The sequence below is a fragment of the Culex quinquefasciatus genome, chromosome 2 (genome assembly GCF_015732765.1).
Source record: "Culex quinquefasciatus strain JHB chromosome 2, VPISU_Cqui_1.0_pri_paternal, whole genome shotgun sequence".
Classification (NCBI taxonomy): domain Eukaryota; kingdom Metazoa; phylum Arthropoda; class Insecta; order Diptera; family Culicidae; genus Culex; species Culex quinquefasciatus.
The window spans coordinates 133984172-134005272 of NC_051862.1; the positions used below are offsets into that span (position 1 = coordinate 133984172).

General features: G+C 33.1%; 1 protein-coding gene across 1 annotated transcript in view; it reads right to left on the reverse strand.

Annotated features, from left to right (window-relative positions):
* Positions 1-2202: 2202 nt before the first annotated feature.
* LOC6033736 (chaoptin) overlaps positions 2203-21101 on the reverse strand; it is a 304909-nt gene continuing 286010 nt past the window's right edge. Inside the window, exon 7 of the mRNA XM_038257265.1 lies at positions 2203-3228. Coding sequence (XP_038113193.1) covers positions 3046-3228 — 183 coding nt within the window. The 3' untranslated portion in view covers positions 2203-3045. The remainder of the gene's footprint in view (positions 3229-21101) is intronic.

Sequence of the window (21101 nt, forward strand, 5' to 3'; positions counted from 1 at the left end):
AACGATTGTGGAAAATTGGAATGAATTTATTTGGGGATGTTGTTTTCTGCTTTATCTGAAGGCTGCAATTGATAGTTGACATTGGAAATTGATTTATTATAATTTATTTACAGTCGTGAAAATATTGTGAATTGATCAATCGTTGCACTTTATTTGATTTTTTGAAAAATTTGCAAAAGGCCTGTACCGAGCTTTAGGTTGCTCAGAATATGAATGCTATAAATACCAAAACTAACGCAAGGATCTGGCCTACACCAGTAATGTTCAAAGTAAACGTTTAAGTGGCCAAAGTGCCTCAAAAATTTAGCTTTTTGAAAAAATGTCTTTTTACGAATTAATCCCATTTAAAATTCAAATGCAAAGCGCCAGATCCTGTTGCGTCCAATAAAGCTTTCAAATTTCGTCCGCTGTGTGCTATCTTGTGACATAGACCATTTTGATCGAAAATGAGTTGATGATGACGTTTTGCTATACTTAACAAACACTACAAGATGCTTTAACCCGATTTTGGGAACTCGCTTCCGTTTCCCGGATATCGCAATACACACTTGTGAAATAGACCAATTTATCATCAAAATGATCGTGCACACTTGTGACACGTCATACATGTTGGTGAAAAATGTGGAAAATTTTTCTTTTTTCTCACAAATTTATGTTGATACACACTTTCTAAAGGCAATTCAATCTTTTGTTTTTGAAAATATACTGATAAGGTCGGTTAAACTAATGATTTAAGTCTATTTTAGTTTGTATGGGAATTCTGTGCACACTTGTGACACGTAGTACAATTTTACTTTCGAAACACACTTGTGACACGTGCTTTTCAGATTTTTGTTTACATTATTTACTGTATCTTTTAACTGGTGTAACTAAATTAGTAGAAACTTGGAGCGTTTGTTAAGCAATAGTATACGAACCGATTGCTGAAAAAGTTTGTCTCTTTCATTCATAGTTTTGAAAATATTTATCATCAAACTTTAAAAATTGATTTTCTCGAAAAGTACTAAATGGTCGTTGTCACAAGATAGAACACAGCTGACGATTTTTAGAATTATTCTGTAAGCCTCAAAATCTCTAAAAGATCGTTAGATAAGTTCATGTTGATTGAACCATTAGAATTAGAGCGTCCAATTTCCCGGGGTTACAAATTTCCCGGGAAACGGGAAATTTTCATCCAATTTCCCGGGAATTCCAGGGAAATTTTAAATTTATTGAAAATTGTTATGATCTTGGTTTTCATTTATATTACGCAACAAAATTGTATAGGACATCAATATTAATGGTTTAAATAAGTGTGGAGATCAATTAACAGCTTGACTGCATGTAAAAAATCATTCAACTACAAGAAAATGTATTTTGGTATTTTATGATGAGAAATTTAAACTTGCCTCTATGACCAGTTTATTGAAATGAGAAAAAAAACATGCAGAAATTATGTTATTAGTGTTGGTTTTACTTCAAACAACCCAATGTTTTCACATATATGAAGCAAGCTTTGAATATATTTTTGCATTTTTTGAGAACAAACAATAGAAAGTAATTTTTCAATGATGTTTTTGTATTATTATGCAACATGATTTAGATTATACGATAAACTAACATCATTCCACAAAAAGTCTTCTATTTTTTCACATTTAACCCTCTAACACCTGTAGTTGCACCAGTGCTCCATAATTCTTTTAGTTCAAATTGTAATTTCTTTAGTACTAGGTATTTAACCAATTGAATTAATTCTTTTTGCAAAAAAACGATTTTCATCTCATTTGATTTGAAAAAACAAATCTCAATTTGAATTTGGAGGTAAGGAGTTGTTATTGTTTTGATGAAATAATATCAATCTGTTAAAAGCTTACCTAATTGTAATAATTTAATACTCATTATGCAAGATCTATTTCCAGTTGCTTCAAAATTTTATATTATCAGACATAATTCTGATATCATAATTTCTGATAATCTGATTAATTATATTTAAACCAAACAATACATTTATTTGAACAAAATCATGTTGAGTTTGTTCATTTATTATTTTTTCGGTGCATTTTCAAAAAATAGTTCCAAAAACTTAAGAAAATGTATACTTCCGCTTGAATATCGGGAATTCCCGGGAAATTTACAAATTTCCCGGGAAACGGGAAATATTTTTTTTCGGGAAATATTTTTTTTCGGGAAATATTTTTTTTCCCGGGACGTGAAATTGGACGCTCTAATTAGAATGATTAACTTTTCAGATTAAATTTATTATGATTTTTTATGATTTTAAACTTTTAATAAATTTAAGACATAAAATGCCATCTTTTCAGAAAATTACAGAAAGGGCAAAAACAGAGTACAAACAGAAAAGAAGAAAAATTTGTCATAAAGTATGAGAACTCTTACTGGAACCAACAGTTTTTGTAATAACTTGCTGTGAAGCAAGTATTCTATTTTCAAAAATCTTCATGAGGTTAGCTTACAAAAGTAAAATTACTTTAAAAAACAAACATGTATTCGTCATCTTTCAATCCGCGTGATTGTGTTTCTTCGTGTTGGTTGCTGTCGTATCGTGAGTCACTGTTCTTACTTTTTTTTTTTTCATAAAAGGGGTTTCTTCTTCTCTACTTCTAGCAAATCTTTCGTTTTTATCACATTTTAAGAGCCCTTTTCCCGTCATCCTCGTGGGAAACAAGCAGCGCCGCTTCAACACTCTTCTCCAACATCAGAAGGGGTTTATTTTTTTCTGGTAATGCATCGCACCTGCACTTTTAACACTAGTTTGGACCTTTTACTTATAAAAAATATTTACTATTTTATGTACAACGAGCGTTTGCGTTTTTTTCTCCTCGGCAAACTTTAGTACTAGGATTGTTTTTAAAAAGGGATTATCGATACAGGTCGGTTCTTACTGCACTAGAAAACGTTCGGAACGGGGACAGTGGGACAGGATACAGGACAGAGGGAGAAAGGTCTTACCTTACAGGTCGTTTCTTACACGCTAAAGAAAATCTCAATAACTCTCTCTCATTTCAACACACGCACGCTGCTTTCTCACGGTATTGGCGGTTTGGCTTAAAATATTCGCTGAAGCACCATCAGCAGCACGTTCAGACAGATGATCATGCAGCGGAAGCGCAACTTCAGCGCCAAACTGCTCAGGGCACTCGCGTGGCACAGCAGGTCCTCGGGGAAGATCTCCAGGAAGGGGAGCCTTCGCCCTGTTAGCGGGTCCGTGCAGGTACTGCGCTTTGCTCGCTGGAAATAGAAGGAAAAAAGGAATGATGAGAAATGTAATTTTTAAGGTAAAATTATCAAATCTAAAGTTTTTAATAAACTATCAAGGTTGTTAACGATAAAATTATCGCAGCTTGATAACGATAACGATAATTCTATAGTTATCGTCAGGACGATAACGATAATCTATCGTTATCGTTATTTCGATAATTCTATCGGCGATAATCTTAACGCCGATAGTAGACGATAACTCATTTTAAAAAAAGTTCTAAAATCGACTAAATTCAACAAAATTCTGTTAAAACTTCAATGCTTTTACTAAGAATATATTTTTTGAAATTGTATTAATGCCGCTGCAAATATTTTTTGAAATTTATGTCCCTTGACTCAGGGGAAAAAATTAAAAAATTAAAATTTGAAATAGCAAGCCATGATTTCAACATTTAAAAAAAAAGGTGTTTTAAAATGCATTTCACACCTACCCAGATGTTTGGCAATGTTCAGTTTTCAAAATATCAAAGTATTGGCGTTTTTTTTCTATCGAAAAAAACCTACAACGGAATTTTATAAAAAAATGAAATATTGTTGATCGATCTCAAATATGCTAAATATGATTTCAAACGCAGGACAATGGATTTCAAATTATTTTCAGTTCATTAGACTTCTTTTCCATTAAAATTTTGAAGTTTTCTGAAAAACAATTTTTTTATCCCCTTATTTTTCGGACAGATTTTGAAGGGGGGGGGGCATAAATTTCAAAAAATATTTGCAGCGGCTTTAGTTTCAAAGTATAAATATTCAGTATTGTTCTCAAAATAACCGTATTTTTTCGAAAGTACTCAAATTTTCATAGTTAACAATATGGGTATCAAACAAAGCGAAATTTTGTATGCTTTTTTTTCAATTATTTTAGTTTTTTTGGAAAAATACTAAAATTTTCACAAAATACCGTATTTTTCGATAATACCGTCAGTGGGGGTGACTATGGGTCAAAATACCGTCAGTGGGGGTGACTATGGGTCAAAAAACGATACACCTCTCGAAATTTCTTAATAACAAAAACAATTTAAATAACATCGAAAATCTTTCAACGTAGATTTGTTCTTAGATAGTTTACTAACATTTTCCCAAAATATGGTGGATTTTGATGAACACTACCTAAAATGCCAATAGTTTGAAAATTGACCCAATCTCACCCCTTAGAGGGGGTGACATTGGGTCAAATGAAATTAAAATGATGCTCAAATACAACGATATGGTAAAAACAAGTCATCCAAGAGCGTTTCTTGTTCGAAGGAATCGTATTGACACGCTACAATGTTTGAAGCGAAGATTTTCAAACATTTGGGTAGTTTTCGAGCAATTCTAACAAAAATATTAGAAAAATGATTTTTCGAGAGGTCATTTTTGGCCAAAAACGTACCCCAACTTTAGACATCTGTCAAAATAACAGGATTTGTTCTAGGAACGAGATTTTTTAGCGAAGTCATCTTAAGATGTCCCCTACACAACCCCTTTAACAGAATTCAGTTTCATTGAGAATAACCTGAAAAATGGTAAAATCGGTAAAAAATCACTTTGACCCAATCTCACCCCCCAGACCCAATGTCACCCCCACTGACGGTACTCAAACTTTCAAAATTTGTATTATGGGTATCAAACCAAGCAAAATTTGATTTGCATTTTCTCATTATTAGACTTTTTTTTTGAAAATACGCAAATTTTCACAAAATACCGTGTTTTTTTATAAAATACTTTAATTTTCATAGTTAACACTATGGGTATCAAACGAAGCGAAATTTGTATGCTTTTTCACTTGATTAAATTTTCTTGGATATATTCAAATTTTCACAAAATACCGTATTTTTGAAAATACTGATATTTTCATGATTTGCAATCTGTGTATCAAACGAAGTGAAATTTGATGTGCATTTTCAGTGTATTAGAGTTTTTTTTGGTTGAAACACTCCAATTTTCTTAAAATACTCATAAAAATAAAAATAATTCAAAATACTCAAATTTTCAAAATTTGCAATCGAAGCAAAATTTTGAATGCGTTTCCTGATTATATTTTTAGAAAATACTTTAATTTTTCTAATTTGCAATATGTGTGAGTATCAAACGCAGCAAAATTTTATATGAGGCATACCAAATTTTAATGTTAAAACATTAAAAAAAACAGCATGCAAAATTTCTGTTCGTTCGATAACCATATTTTGAACATTTGAGTATTTTTGAAAAAATACGATATTTTGTGAAAATTTTAGTTCATAACAAAAAACTTTAATGAACTGAAAAATCATACCAAATTCCGCATCGTTTGATACTCATATTGCATTTTTTTTTAAATTTAAGTGTTTTAAAAAACGGTATTTTGTGAACAATATTTTCTAATTTTACTTTGAAACTTTCTTCATTTTCAAAACAATATATTCGTCATGAAAGCATTGAAAATTTAACACGATTTATTGAATTAAGTCGATTTTAGAAAGATTTAAAAATGAGATATCATTCATTATCGGCGATAAGAAATAACGATAACGATAGCAATTAGCACAGAGGATCGCGTAGATTCGACGGATTCAAAACCCTACTCTAAAAATAAGATCAGAAAAGAGAAAGTTTTCGTAGTTTTAGTGAATTTCTGCGTGTTTTACTCGTCCAAAACGTAGTCCCAAGAATCAAGTGAGTGTTTACAGTCTGCTCAAATAAAAACAATCCACCTCGCCCAAAAACTGTTGCCACGAGCCGCATCAGATATGATTATGACAATTCAGAAAGAAATAGTTTCACCCTGAACAAATTTACACATTTATAAAACGTTGTATAACAAAAAAAAATTAAACCATCTTCGTTTTTTTTTTTATTTTTTTTTGTTATAAAACTATTTTTTTAAATTAAAAAAGACAATTTTGTTGAATTACCTAACCTGAAACCATGTACTTAATCAAAATTTTACAAATGTACTTTTTAATTGACAATTAAATTTACATCCTTAAATTTTTTTTTTTGAATGCCTTCTCGATACTTTTCAAAAAACACTGTTTTTTTTTGTTTTCTTAGCGTAAGGATTCGATGGAAATTTTATACAAATAAAAAAAACTTAAATTGTTTTTTTTTGCTAAATTCCACTCTATTTTCTTTCAATCACATTTATGATTGTTAAAGTTTGTAAACTTAGTCAGATAAAATAGATTTGAATATTTTTTTTTGCATTTTCGTTATGATTTCTAAAATTTTACTGAAATATTTAAGTATTTAACAAAATAGTTTGATTATTCAATAAAACTGAGATTTTCTTCAAATTAATAATTAATTAATAAGTAAAATAGGATACTACTAGTCTAAATTCGAAAACTTGGTGGTCATAAGATCTGCATAAAGTTCACTCTGTTTGGCAAAACTAGTCGTTTCGTTTCAAAGCCCTCACACGTTTCCCAGCGGGACATTTAATTACAACCCATTCCGGGATGCACTTTTGCACAAACACTGACGACGGTGTCATCACTCCACCCGGTTCCACAATTAGATCATCCTCATGGTTCCGAGTCATGTTCCGAAAACTAGATTTTCCCTCTCGGGGGAGGGGCACATCCCATGACACAATTGAATTTTCCTCTCACTCTTTCAAAAGCTCTGTACTGTGAGCTTTTCCCATTGTGTGTGTACTTTGTGTACTTCTTTGTTTGTGAGAGGAGCAAAGAACAGCACAAATACATCACACAAATTTTATGTTTTCCTCTTTTGCTGTTGCATACACCCGGGCTAATTTAATCAAACTTTATTAACTGTATATAACTTTGTGAGCTCATTTTGTTCCTCAACCCCCCCTGTTCGGTTGACGACTTGCACAGCAAATTTGGTCCTTTAGTCACCGAAAAATTTGGCCAACCCTTGCGAGCGGGAGCTTGGCTCGAGTTTTCCGAGGGAGGCAGGGGGAAAGCTTTTGGTCGGAGACATCTTCTTCGGAGAAAAAAACTCAATTAACCTACATTTCGCCGTAATTTTCTTTAATCTGGCGAAAAGTTTATCGTATCCTTTTGGGGGAGGTCCAACCCAGCAGTCTCGTTACTCATCTCTTGACGGAGCTTTCCTCATCAGTTTGTCCACTTTTGCTGTGCCTGGGACTTTTCTGCTGGTGAAAAATTGCATTTTTTTCTTCTGCTCGTAGGAGGAGCAAAACTGCATGAGACACATTTCCCAACCCATTATGGTGGAGGGACTCATGCATTACTGGGGAGCTCAGCCAAAAAAAGGAGGATTAGTTTGGTGATGAGTCATTCGCCCTAACCGTTGAATTTTGATGGCATTTTTGCTCAGCGTTCCCTTACTCCAGGCCCCTTCCCTTCCCAGTTTGTCATCTTTTATGCATGAGCACATTAATTACGAGCCATGGACACTGGAAAAAGGACCCCCGTTACGATGCTGGTCCACGGCTAAAAATGGAGCCTTTTAAGGTTTCCCTTTTAAATAATGAATTATTATAGTGGGAATTTCACGAATCGTAAAAAAAACGTAGAATTGCTATTGGTGTTTGTTTTTTGTTAGGTAAGCTGAGAGCTAAGCTTATTTAGTAAGTAAATCAAAAAGCATTCCAAACATATTTTTGTTTTTAAAGAATAAAAAGTCTGGTTGCCAATATCCATTCACAACAAATCTTCAAAAGAACAACAACAACGAATTCAAAACATCAACAAAATCACAACATCAACAAATCACAAACTTTAAGCCCTAATTCATACTCAATTAGTCCAAACTGGAGCAAACATTCCCACCCAAACCAGTTTTGCGTCCATTACATTTCACTGTGTTCAAACTCCAGCGCATTAGAACTCTAGCTGGCCATCTCCAGCCATGGTCCAAGTTCACGTTCCAAAATACCAAGACCCCGCCCAGTTTTGGTCCAGCAGGAAGATGAGAAATAGTTGCACTAATTATCCCTGGCCTTCCCCGCCGCAAAACGCAGCGCAATTGTGATATCAAACGGAAACGAGTGGTAAATTATCATGTCCGGAAGTTTCACAATCCACCACTCTGGCCACCTCCCTCAGTCTGTGGGTGCCAACCCAACGATTCTCTCCTATTATATGGCTATGATATAACTGGGCAGCAGCTCGGGCTAGTGGTATTCTGCCAATTAAGTTTAATTTAAGTGGTTGCTGGTGCTACTGTTGATGTCCAACTTGGAACGTTTAGTTGCGAACATAATTTATAACATTTACGTAAATTGAGCAGAAATGGACGGGAGTCAGAATGGAGGGGGAAGTGATTCAAATGCTTGCGGAGCATTTACTTCTGATTGTAGATGGAGTCCTGGATTTATGTTAAGGAAATGTATATTTTGAATTGTTCAAATGTTGAAGAGTAGAAGAGCATGAAGATAAGTTGAAGTTTTTAGTGCCTGTGATAGAATTTCTGTAACATTCTTAATATTTGCCGAATCTCTTCGTACTCTTCGGCAAAGTTGTTCCCTGGAACACGAACTAAGAGCTTGTAAGGTTTTTTGTAAAATGCAAAAATCGTTAAGGGGCTCAAAACAGGCAAATACAAAAACGCACCGATTTCAAAGCACCTAGTTATGTCGCAAATAATTAGGCTCATTTTTGGGATTTGGGCACAGTACACCTGTAAAATTCACCCATTTTGTTACATCCACATTTTTAGGGGGAAATAATATTAAGTTTCAGTATAATAAATAAAAAGATACTAAATCATTTTTTTCCTATTGTAAACATGATTGGCTCTATACTTTAGTTATATGTACCTGTATTTAAAATTGATATTGTTGGAAACCATTGTACATTTCACTTTTTGATACACGCATTAATATAATTGAAAGATTTAATTTAAATAAAAAAATAAGACTGTATTTACGGTAAACCGGCATATCACAAGATTGCTTGTGAAATAATTTTCATCACTCACTTGAGAACATAATTGGGACACTTTCAAATAAATTTTCAACTATAATTTACTCTTCTGAAATCATAATCGGACGAGTTTAGATTTTTGAAATTCAATTGCTATCAAAAGTTAGGAGCAATAAATAATCTAAATATTCGCCGATGATCTTGGCAGTGATTGGCCTTAAAATAAAACATTTTCAAATAGAATTATCATACCAAAATATCAAGACCTGGTGAAAATTATTCGGCTATCGCAAAATGCCTGAACTTTTGACCAACAAGTCGAAGATCGTTTTTTCCAAAATTCCAAAAGTTGAATTTTTGAAGTTTGAATATTGCCTCTTTATTTAGTGATTTTACTTAAAAAATGTGAACCTGATGAAAATTTTCCAGAAACTGATGAAAATTTACTAGGTTCTGGTGTAATATTACATATTTTTATTGACTGAAAATCTGTCAGCATTCCCTGATTTTTTCTGTGTTGGTTGGCATGCAATTTTAATATAGATTTTGTTTTTGTTTGTTTTATAATATTTTCATTTCATTTCATTTCATTTGATTAGGTTGCTTTAACAATTACATTGGTACAGTTGTTATCCTGAGCTGAGATATAGACTACCTTTCAACAGCTGATTTGTTCGAAATGGGGAGAGAGTTTACTGGGACCAAGGAGAACTAATTTAACCGAGAAGGAAAAAAATGTTAAAATAACCATCAAATTTTTTTTTTCATTTCATTCCATTTTATTAGGTTGCTTTTACAATTACATTGGCACTATAATTTTAATAAAGATTTTTTGAAACACCATCATCGTTTTCAACCTAAAAGCTAAAAGTTGACACTTTTTGTTTGCAACAACTCTTCCAAGGACACCAAAGCAACAAAACTGGACATTATTTTTAGAATCGAATTTCCACTTAATTTAAAGATCTGCAGTGGCAACATTCAAGCGATTAATTTGATGTGATATTGAAGTTTTCAGTTTTTTGGGGCTCACTATACTGCCCATGATCGCATAAATGTCCCATATGCATTTTCGTCACTTTTGAGTTATTGATGCATTTTGGTTCAAAATCGTATGCTCTTTCAAAAGAGCCTATAACATCCAGTACTTTGTTCTAGAAATCAGGAGGAAATCCAGTTTTTTCGTGAAAACTTAACACGTAGCCTTATGTGTGGGACAAACTTGTTTTGAGTTTTTCTCAGCTTGCTGTTTTTGCATATGGGACATTTATGCGAACATGGGCAGTATAGTTGTCTTATGATTTGTATCTTAATAAACTAAAATCTGTGTATAAAAAAACGTCAATATAGGCTACTCTTAAAAAATATTTTGATTTAGATAAAAATTACTCATCTTGAGGTCTGGCTCAACAAGGGCAAAACAAATGCCATCTTAAAAAGAATCATGAATAATTGTCTACCTAATTCTAGATTTTTATATGATATTTTGATTTGCAATCGAAAAAAAACTTTGAACAACTGTTGTATGGTGTTCTATTACGAAATATTTGATTTCTTTCAAAACTGCCTATAAGTAACTATGATTAAAAATATTTTGGTAAAAATTTAGACATTTTTTATTAATTTGTGTAAATTCTTTGCAGATTGGACCTCTGGTTTTTTAGGTATTGCCATAGACAGAGACAATACAGGAAAATGCGGTTTTATTTATTATTTTAATGTTTTGCTGCTGTTTTACTATGCCAAATACAGTTAAAGTTATTTTGGTTTTCAATTGACTTTTCAACACCTTTTTGCCATTTTAAGTTTCTGCCATTATAGGCTATTTTGCCGTTTTAACATACTGCAATTTAATTTTGGACGATGAACTTTTTTGTGGATTGAAAGAAGATATTATATGCACTTTTCTGCTTTATGACATATTCAACTATTATTTTTCTGCGTAATGACTTATTCTACCGATAAACCTCTCGTACTGTTTGGTTTTTCTGCCATTTGATTTTCGACCGTTTAGAAGAGTTACTTAGTAGGTGTAGAGCATCTCTCTAAGTGAGTACTTAGTATAGTTATTATGATATAGATTTCTTCATCGCAACTAACAAAGAATTTGATAGTGCATACAATTTCCTCACTTAAAAACAAACAGACCTGTATTGTTAAAATTGTCCTTATTATATTCCACTCCAAAAGCTATCGCTGGCTGCCGTCCGAAGAGTGACACAGCCAGAACGTCAAACTTTTTCCATTGTCAGACCTATAAACAGCTCATTATGGGTGAGACATTTGCCTTAAAGTTGGCACCGTGTGAAATTTTCTTGTGGAAAAAAAATCTAATTTAGTTTGAAACTTGTTTTTTTCTCTCTGATTTGGACATGTTTTTGTCTCAAATTGTTATAGAATGATTTATTTTTCTTTTCTTCTAAATGTCATTCAAAATTTCATACTGTGCCAGTGCTAAATTGGTTCGGTTTCTCCAATTCAGATTTCCACCGAACCACCGCAAAGCGTGTCAACCATCAGCATTTTCCCGAGCATTTTGCCTGTCACATTAGAAACGAAAGTGACACGTGCCCCCCTCCTCCCACACAATTACCACCCACTCAATCGCGTGGGAGGACAGCCGCATCAGAAATGAAAGCTTTTCTCAGAAACAGTGACAGTGTGAGTGTGAGTGTGAGTGTGTCGCGATTTCTTGTTTTTCGGGCAAAACGATTCCTCCGAGATGACACTTAATGAGACGATGATTATCGGTTTATGTATCCTTTGACGTCTTCTTCTTGTCATTTAGTCGTGCGCGGTTCTTAACCTAGAAGTGGGACGCAGCAGAGAGAAAGAGGAAAACTGGAGGCGCACCCAAGGGACACAATGTTTGGCGTAATTGACTTGATGTAATCTGGTTAGTCAATTTGTTGCAGGATTCAAAAGGATCTACGGAGGATTAAATGTTGAGATGAAATTGAATATTAATGAAGTTTATAAAAAAATGCCTCATTTGATAATATATAATTCGTTAAAAGATAAAAGTTCACAAAAATCTGTACTCCCCTTAAAACAGGGATGCCATCCCAGCCGTTGATGGAAGCCGAACACGAGGGCAATGATGTTTGAACGATTTACTTAATAGGCTTATAAATGGGAAAATCGCTTCCAACGGAAAAGCTTCAAAGCAGAGATTTTTTTTCTCCACCACCCCCCTCACGCCCTTGGGTGTCGTCTTGTTGCTGTTTGACACGCGCGCCAGAGGGAAATCCCACGGCCCACAGGTGATGGAGGGGGGAAGTAAGGAGGATGCTTAGGTCTTAAGGTTGAAACGTGCTCTTCATTATATTTTATGGCATCGGATCGGCCGACGGATTAGCGAGGTAATTTTATGAGCCTCCTCCTTTAATTGTTTGCCTTTTTGCGCAAGAAAACACGACGAGATGTCGGGATGTTAACATCTGTTGATGATGGTGTAATCTGAGATTTCGAGAGGAGATGGGATGTGTTCTGTTTTGCTGAAGGTTTTGATTATTTTAAGAAAAGAATTTTAATCTGGGACTGTTCGAACCATTTAAAGTTCAATATTTATACGTTTTTAATATTATAAGCAATATATACAGCAATTCCCCACGAAAACAAAATGATTCGGAATAAAAGTTCTCCGATCGGGTAAAATTTTCGTTGAAATAAGCAACTTTTGGTATCCTCACATGTATAGGTCATCGCTGAAATTTTCAAGTTATCGCAGTTTTAGTGAAAAAAGTAGATTTTTTCCCGTTTTCGTCATTTTTGCGTGGCGCGTCGAAAACCCCAGTTTTTATTTTCAAAAAATTGTATCTCAGAGTATTGAAAACATAACTTCATCATTTTTTGATGTAATATGTAAAATTTTCCTAGGAATCAGCTAAAAATATTTTCAGACACAGGCTCTTTGGTCCCGAGACCTTCAAAACATCATTTTAAGTTTTCATACGATACTTTCAAATGTTAAGCTAGATGTTTGAAACTTCTTACTATTTTTCCCAAATAACCAAACTATCACCTTTCTTTTGCGCCTAAGACAGCTAAAATCGGATGAAATGGCGCGAAGATATGATTTTTTGAAAAAAAAAAAAGTGGTTTTAGCGAAAATCGACGAAAATTGCCATTGATTGGACCATCATAACACGGCATAGGTCACAGTAATGGCCAAACAAAAAAATACGGGTCTAATTATTTCGGCCAAGGAACCTCCAGACAAATTTTGAGCCCGATCGGAGAACGTTTTTTTCGAATCATGCTGTTTTCGTAAGGAATTTCTGTATATGAATAACCATTGAAAAGCCCTGACTATTGGTCCTTTTGACGTTATGAATTTCAATTTGATATCTGTAACAAATACTTTGTAGTCAATGTCTCCCCAAAATTTAGAATAAAATTTGAAGCAAATCAATTTTCAATGCCCCTCGAGAAAAAAAATCTCGGTGAAAAGTACGCGATCAATCAATTCTCTCTAGCCAGTATATTTTAAAATAATTTTCTTAAAAAAAAAATCAATAGCAATGTCATTCAGATTTAAATTGAGATAAATCAGCTGCCGGCTGAAAAAATCTATTAGAAAGACTAAAAAAAACATAAAACATAAAACATAAAACATAAAACATAAAACATAAAACTTAAAACATAAAACATAAAACATAAAACATAAAACATAAAACATAAAACATAAAACATAAAACATAAAACATAAAACATAAAACATAAAACATAAAACATAAAACATAAAACATAAAACATAAAACATAAAACATAAAACATAAAACATAAAACATAAAACATAAAACATAAAACATAAAACATAAAACATAAAACATAAAACATAAAACATAAAACATAAAACATAAAACATAAAACATAAAACATAAAACATAAAACATAAAACATAAAACATAAAACATAAAACATAAAACATAAAACATAAAACATAAAACATAAAACATAAAACATAAAACATAAAACATAAAACATAAAACATAAAACATAAAACATAAAACATAAAACATAAAACATAAAACATAAAACATAAAACATAAAACATAAAACATAAAACATAAAACATAAAACATAAAACATAAAACATAAAACATAAAACATAAAACATAAAACATAAAACATAAAACATAAAACATAAAACATAAAACATAAAACATAAAACATAAAACATAAAACATAAAAACATTGGTGTAGCTTTGCTAAGAATCGGTCTGTTGGATGAATTCTTTAAGTCGGCCAGTCTATTTTTAGCGAGGTAGAGTAGATTTAATTTCAAATTAGCCTGAGAGTTATGCAACTTGCATTCAAACTTATATTTTCGTCAGTTTTTTGGTTTTAACTATATCAGTCCTTAGACTCCTCTTTAAGCTATCAATGCAGTGTCTTGCGAACCTTCGAGGTGAACGGACACTAGAGCTGCGGTATTTTTTACTACCTAAGCTCAGAGTTATTTCAAACAAAATTCACAGTCTTTTTAAAGACTACCTGAGTTATTTTCCAAAATTCTAAACAGTCTTTTCAAGACTAACCCCACCTGAAATTTTGTTGTATTTTACAAACGAAGCCATCTTTTTAAGAGAACTTTGCTTGCAAAATGCGTCAAAACAAAGGTAAACGCAAATCTTCTGAAGATTTGGTCGTTACGTCGGTGAAGCGTTTGAACGCTAAATCGGCTAATGGAAACAGAAAAAGAAAACAGCCTCTTCTGAGGTCTGATTCTGATTCTGAAAGTGAGGTCAATCCTCCAATTCCATTGGCAAACGGTTTCGGTGTTTTATCCGAAACTGTTGACAAGGATCCTTCTCCTCGTACTGTGCCTTCTGCCGTCGAGAAACGAGTAAAGGCTCCGCCAATTGTAGTGACTTCCGTCTCCGATTTGGCCAGCTTTCGAACGCAACTGAAAAATTGCAAGGAAACTTGCAATTTGAAGGTTTCGTTCCAGCTTGGTCGAAGAGGAGAATGTCGCTTGTTGACAGAATCTTTACAAGATCACCAAACTTTTGTTGGTTATTTGAAAAACCACAAACACAATTTCTACACGTATGAGACCAAGAATGCTCGTCCATTCAAGGCGGTCCTGAAAGGTCTCTCCAACGACTTGTCGGTGGATGAGATCAAAAACGAACTTAAGGTGTTGCTTGGCTTTGCCCCATCCCAAGTAATACCAATGAAGAAAAAATCAAACGGGAATATTTCTCGCTTTGGTTTGACTTCACAATTTTATCTGATTCATTTCAACAGAAATGAAATCAACAATTTGAAACTTTTGGACAAAGTTCAGTTTTTGTTCCATGTACGGGTAAAGTGGGAGCATTTTAAGAAACATGGCGGTAATGGCCAGAATCTGACCCAGTGCCGGCGTTGCCAGGCATTCGGTCACGGTACTGATCATTGCGCCATGGTTCCAAAATGCATGGTTTGCGGGGATTCTTCTCACGACAAGGACAATTGTCCCGTGAAAGAAGTCACCCAATTTAAATGTGCAAATTGTGGTGGAAATCACAAATCAAATTTCTGGGATTGCCCCATCAGAAAAAAGGTTTTGGATTCTCGTGCTAAGCATCAGCCGAAAACCAAACCGAAATTTTCTCAAAGTCAGGTTGTACCTGCATCTTTAAATCAAACGTTCGTGCTGTCTCACTCGAACAATACCCCTACCATGGAAAAGTTAGGTAACAGCAATGGTATTTCTTATGCCAACGTCGTTTCGGGTTCGGGTTCATCCACGAATTTTAAATCCTCTACCAATCTTCAAATTGGGCAGGTACCTCAAATTTCATTTGAAAATTTTTCTGCTGGCAACGCTTTGGGATCTTCTGATCTCGGCGATGTTACGTTTGAAAAATGACTTTTTGCAAAACTCACTGTTTGGTTTGATTCAAACAATGAGTAATGCTACATCCATGATGGAAGCTATCCAGATTGGATTAAAATTTGCGAATGATGTTGTTCTTACCCTGAAGTTTAATCATGGATCTAAGTAATTCCATCAATATTATGAATTTTAATGCTCGTTCTTTAAAAGCGAAAGAAAATGAATTTTTCAACTTTTTACGAGTTCATAACGTGCATGTTGCTGTTATAACCGAAACATTTTTAAAAACTGGCACTTATTTGAAAAGTGATCCAGATTATAAAGTTATAACCAATAACCGAATGAATCGAAATGGCGGTGGAGTTGCAATAGTTATCCACCGTAGTATGACTTATAGCACGTTACGTGACTTTAAGTTAAAAGTTATTGAAAGTTTGGGCATTGAACTTGAAACTTCTTTTGGGAAAATTATGATTGCAGCTGCATATTTGCCTTTCCAATGCACTGGGGAAAATAAAAATTATTTCAAAGGGGATTTGAATAAACTTACTCGGCATAGATCTCGATTTTTGATCATCGGTGATTTTAATGCCAAACACCAATCTTGGAATAATTCAAAAGTAAATTCCAATGGTAAAATTCTATTCAGAGATTGCACTTCTGGTCTTTATTCGGTTTTATACCCGAATGGGCCAACTTGCTTTTCTTCTGTTAGAAATCCATCAACAATTGATTTGGTTTTGACAAATCAAAGTCAGTATTGTGGTCCTTTAGTGACTCATGCTGATTTTGATTCTGATCATCTTCCAGTAACTTTTTCACTTTCTCATGAAGCAGTTACCAGACCCAATAGTTCTGTGTTTAATTATCACAAAGCTAATTGGGACAGGTATCAGCATCATATTGAGAATAATTTAAATCATGATTTTGTTTTAGAAACCAAAGCTGATATTGATTCAGCCTTGGAATCTTTAACTAATGCAATTTTGGATGCTAGGAATATTGCTATTCCTAAAGTCCAAGTCAAATTTGATTCTCCCATTATTGATGACGATCTTCAGCTTCTGATTCGTCTGAAAAATGTTCGCCGAAGACAGTATCAACGTTCTCGTGATCCTGCACTGAAGCGAATTCAAAAAAGATTTGCAAAAGGTTATTGACCACAGATTCACTCTCCTGCGAAATGAAAAGTTCGCAAGAGATGTCGAACAAATTAAACCATATTCCAAACCATTTTGGAAACTTTCAAAGGTTCTTAAGAAACCTCAAAAACCAATCCCTTCTTTAAAAGATGGTGATAATATTCTATTAACTAATGGGGAAAAAGCTCAAAAACTTGCTCAGCAGTTTGAGAGTGCTCATAATTTCAACTTAAATGTTTTGAGTCCTATTGAAGATCAAATTTCAATAGAATTTCAGAATATTGTTGATCAAGAATTTTCATCAGATGAAGTTTTTAACACAGATCTGAATGAAATAAAATCTATTATCAAAAAATTTAAAAATATGAAAGCCCCTGGTGAGGATGGCATTTTTTACATTTTAATTAAAAAATTACCTGAAGCAACTTTAAGTAGCTTGGTCAAAATTTGCAACAAATGTTTTGATTTGGCATACTTTCCCAGTAGTTGGAAAAATGCCAAAGTAGTTCCGATTTTGAAACCGGACAAAAATCCTGCTGAAGCCTCAAGCTATCGGCCCATTAGTTTGCTTTCATCTATTAGTAAATTATTCGAAAGAATAATTCTTAATAGAATGATGACACACATTAATGAAAATTCAATTTTCGCTGATGAGCAGTTTGGATTTCGCCTTGGGCATTCAACTACTCATCAATTGTTGAGAGTTTCAAATTTAATTCGAAGCAACAAATCTGAGGGCTATTCTACTGGCGCTGCTCTTCTAGACATAGAAAAAGCATTTGACAGTGTTTGGCATAAAGGTTTGATTGCGAAATTGAAAAGGTTTAATTTTCCGATTTATATCGTGAAAATTATACAAAATTATTTGACGGATCGTACTCTGCAGGTATGTTATCAGAACAGCAAATCTGATCAACTACCTGTACGTGCCGGCGTCCCTCAAGGAAGCATTTTGGGTCCAATTTTATACAATATTTTTACTTCTGACTTGCCTGATTTGCCCCAGGATGTCAGAAATCACTTTTGCTGATGATACAAGCATCTCCGCCAAAGGTAGAAGCCTTCGTGTCATCACAAGAAGATTACAAAAAGCTTGGATATTTTCAATTCTTATTTGAAAGAATGGAAAATTACTCCAAATGCTGCAAAAACTCAACTTATTATTTTCCCTCACAAACCAAGGGCTGATTTTCTTAAACCAAAAGTCATCACATTATAAAGATGAATGAGGTAAATTTAAAGTGGGAGGATAAAGTGAAATATCTTGGACTTGCTTTTGACAAAAACCTTACCTACAAGGATCACATTGAAAGTATCCAGGTTAAATGTAACAAATATATTAAATGTTTGTATCCACTTATAAACAGGAATTCTAGACTTTGTCTCAAGAATAAACTGTTAATTTATAAACAAATTTTCAGACCTGCCATGCTTTATGCTGTGCCGATCTGGACAAGCTGTTGCTTAACCAGGAAGAAAAAACTTCAGAGGATTCAGAACAAAATTCTGAAAATGATTCTGAAACTTCCTCCCTGGTTCAGCACCAGTGAACTTCATCAATTAGCCGAAGTTGACACTTTGGATGTTATGTCCAATAAGATAATTGATGCATTTCGACAAAAATCATTGCAGTCTTCAGCTGCATTGATCCGCTCTTTATATAGTTTATAAGTTAGTTTTAAGGTATCCCTTTTCCCTTTTGTACATGTAGGACCTCCTACATTTGAAATCACTGAATAGCGAAAGCTACAATATTTCATGAATAAATGAAAATTGCGAATATTTAAAATTGAGGTGAAAAGTCATCGATTGTGATTGGACACTCAATAATATTTAACTGAATGAATGTACATGGAAGAGAAAATCAAAATAAATAGAAATTTAAAAAAAAAAAAAATAAAAAAAAAAAAAAAGCTATCAATGCTCCACGGTCAAGTAGAAAGCATTTTGCTTGTCAATCTAAAGAACAGGGTATCGAAATTTTAAGATATTTCTATCGTTGATCTAAAACTTAATTAACACACGGCGTGTTTTCTGGGCAATTTTAAGAAGAAAAAATAGTCATCGCTGCTTGCAAATGTGTCTTATAGGAAATTTTCTCAGCTTTCCAATGCTTTTAAGAGCGAAATGTTTCATCGGGAAATTTCTGAGATATCTCTATTTTAAGCTTTTTGTTTCAAAATCCTTAATCATTTATTAGAAACTTTTAAATAAAAGTCCAGGAAACTTGTCAAATGATGTGTTTCATGTGTTATTTACTCATGAAAATGTGCAAAATTAGACAAGAAACAACTTTGTAGAAGGTTGCAATCTGCTAAACATTTAAAAAATTAAGTTTTAACCGATTTTTGAAGATATGGAATTTATTCAGAAATAAAAATCATAAAACCGGATTTAAATATAATTTTTACAAGAACAAATAGATTATTACATAATTTTTGTGTATAAATAACACCGGTCTGCTCTGATTTAGCTTGTTCAACCGAAACTTTGGCAGGTTTGTGATTTATATTGTATTACTAGATTTTTATGAATAAATATCATATTTCCTTAACCAAACATCAACCATCTGCATGAATACAAAACATGTTGAATACTCGAAATTGAACTGCAAACTACTGTTGCAAGCTTTAGGAGAAATACTATTCATTAGTATGAAATGATCCTTTTAGTTTATTTTTATTAAATGTTCAAGGAATTAGCAACATTTTAGAAGTCTTATAAATCTCATATGTTTTATACAATACCTTAATTTTTGTTCAAATAGTTTGGAAAAGATGTTTCTGTTTGATTTTTTTTGTTAAAATAATATTTAATTTTTGTTCACACAAAAAAAATCGTTTGTGACGGTGTTTTCAGCATTCTGAGTTGAGAGACTCGAGTTTTATTGCTACTTTAAGTGCATTTTTAACAGTTAACATTTTATAAAATTTTAACTTTATTTTAAACTCACGAAAATATGACTTTTATTACTTTTGAAGCTTGCAACAGTAATATGTAGAACATTTTCGATTTTAAATCATATTTGTATTTATGTTCTTGGTTAATGTTTGCTTAAGAAAATTAAAAAAAAAACATTAAAAATTCAATAATACCATAAACAACAATCACAAACCTGTGAAAGTTTTGGTTGAACAAGCTAAATCAGAGCAGACACGTGATATGTACACAAAAAAAACCTAAACCACAACAAAAAATATGTAATAATCTAATAAATTGTAAAAAATATATTATAATTTCTAAATAAATCCCATATATTCAAAAACCTAGATAAAACTTAATTTTCAAAATTTTTAGCGGTTTGCAACCTTGTACAAAGTTGTTTCTTATCATATTTTGCACGTTTTGATGAGTAAATGACACATGAAACACATCATTGGATTAGTTTTTTAAACTGTTAGTATAAAGTTTTCAATAAATAATAAAGGAATTCAAAACAAAAATCTTAAAATATAGATATCTCAGAAATTTCCCGATGAAACATTTCGCTCTTAGAAGCATTGGAAAGCTGAGAAAATTTCCTATAAGACACATTTGAAAGTAGCGATGACTTTTTTTTCCTGAAAAGTTTGTTCTAGAAAACACGCCGTGAACATTCATATGGTTTTCAGGAAAAACATTTCAATGTAACCAAAAACCTTTGAGTTCCAATGCTGTATTCAAAAGACAAATCTATAATACTTCACTTAGCTTCAAACTACCCTAGTGACAGCATCATGATAGGATTGATTGAACAATATGCAAATTGCCACCCGTAGACAGCAAAACTTGCTCCAGTCAAGCTCTATTCAGGAGACAATTTTCCCCCAAAAGCAACAATCCCAGACACGGGCCAAAAAACAAAACATCCAACTTTGTTGAGTATACATTCCAAAGTTTGCCCTCCCCCCAAAACAACCCCTTCGTCTTCGCCGTCGTCGCACGAGAGAGCATCAAAATGATTTTCAAACAAAGTTTCATCTCAAAAAGTCACAAAAGGAAGGAAAATGCTATTGTTTCTTTCTAACTTGCTCTAACCCGGGAGTCCCTGGGAAAGAATGACAAACATTCCTT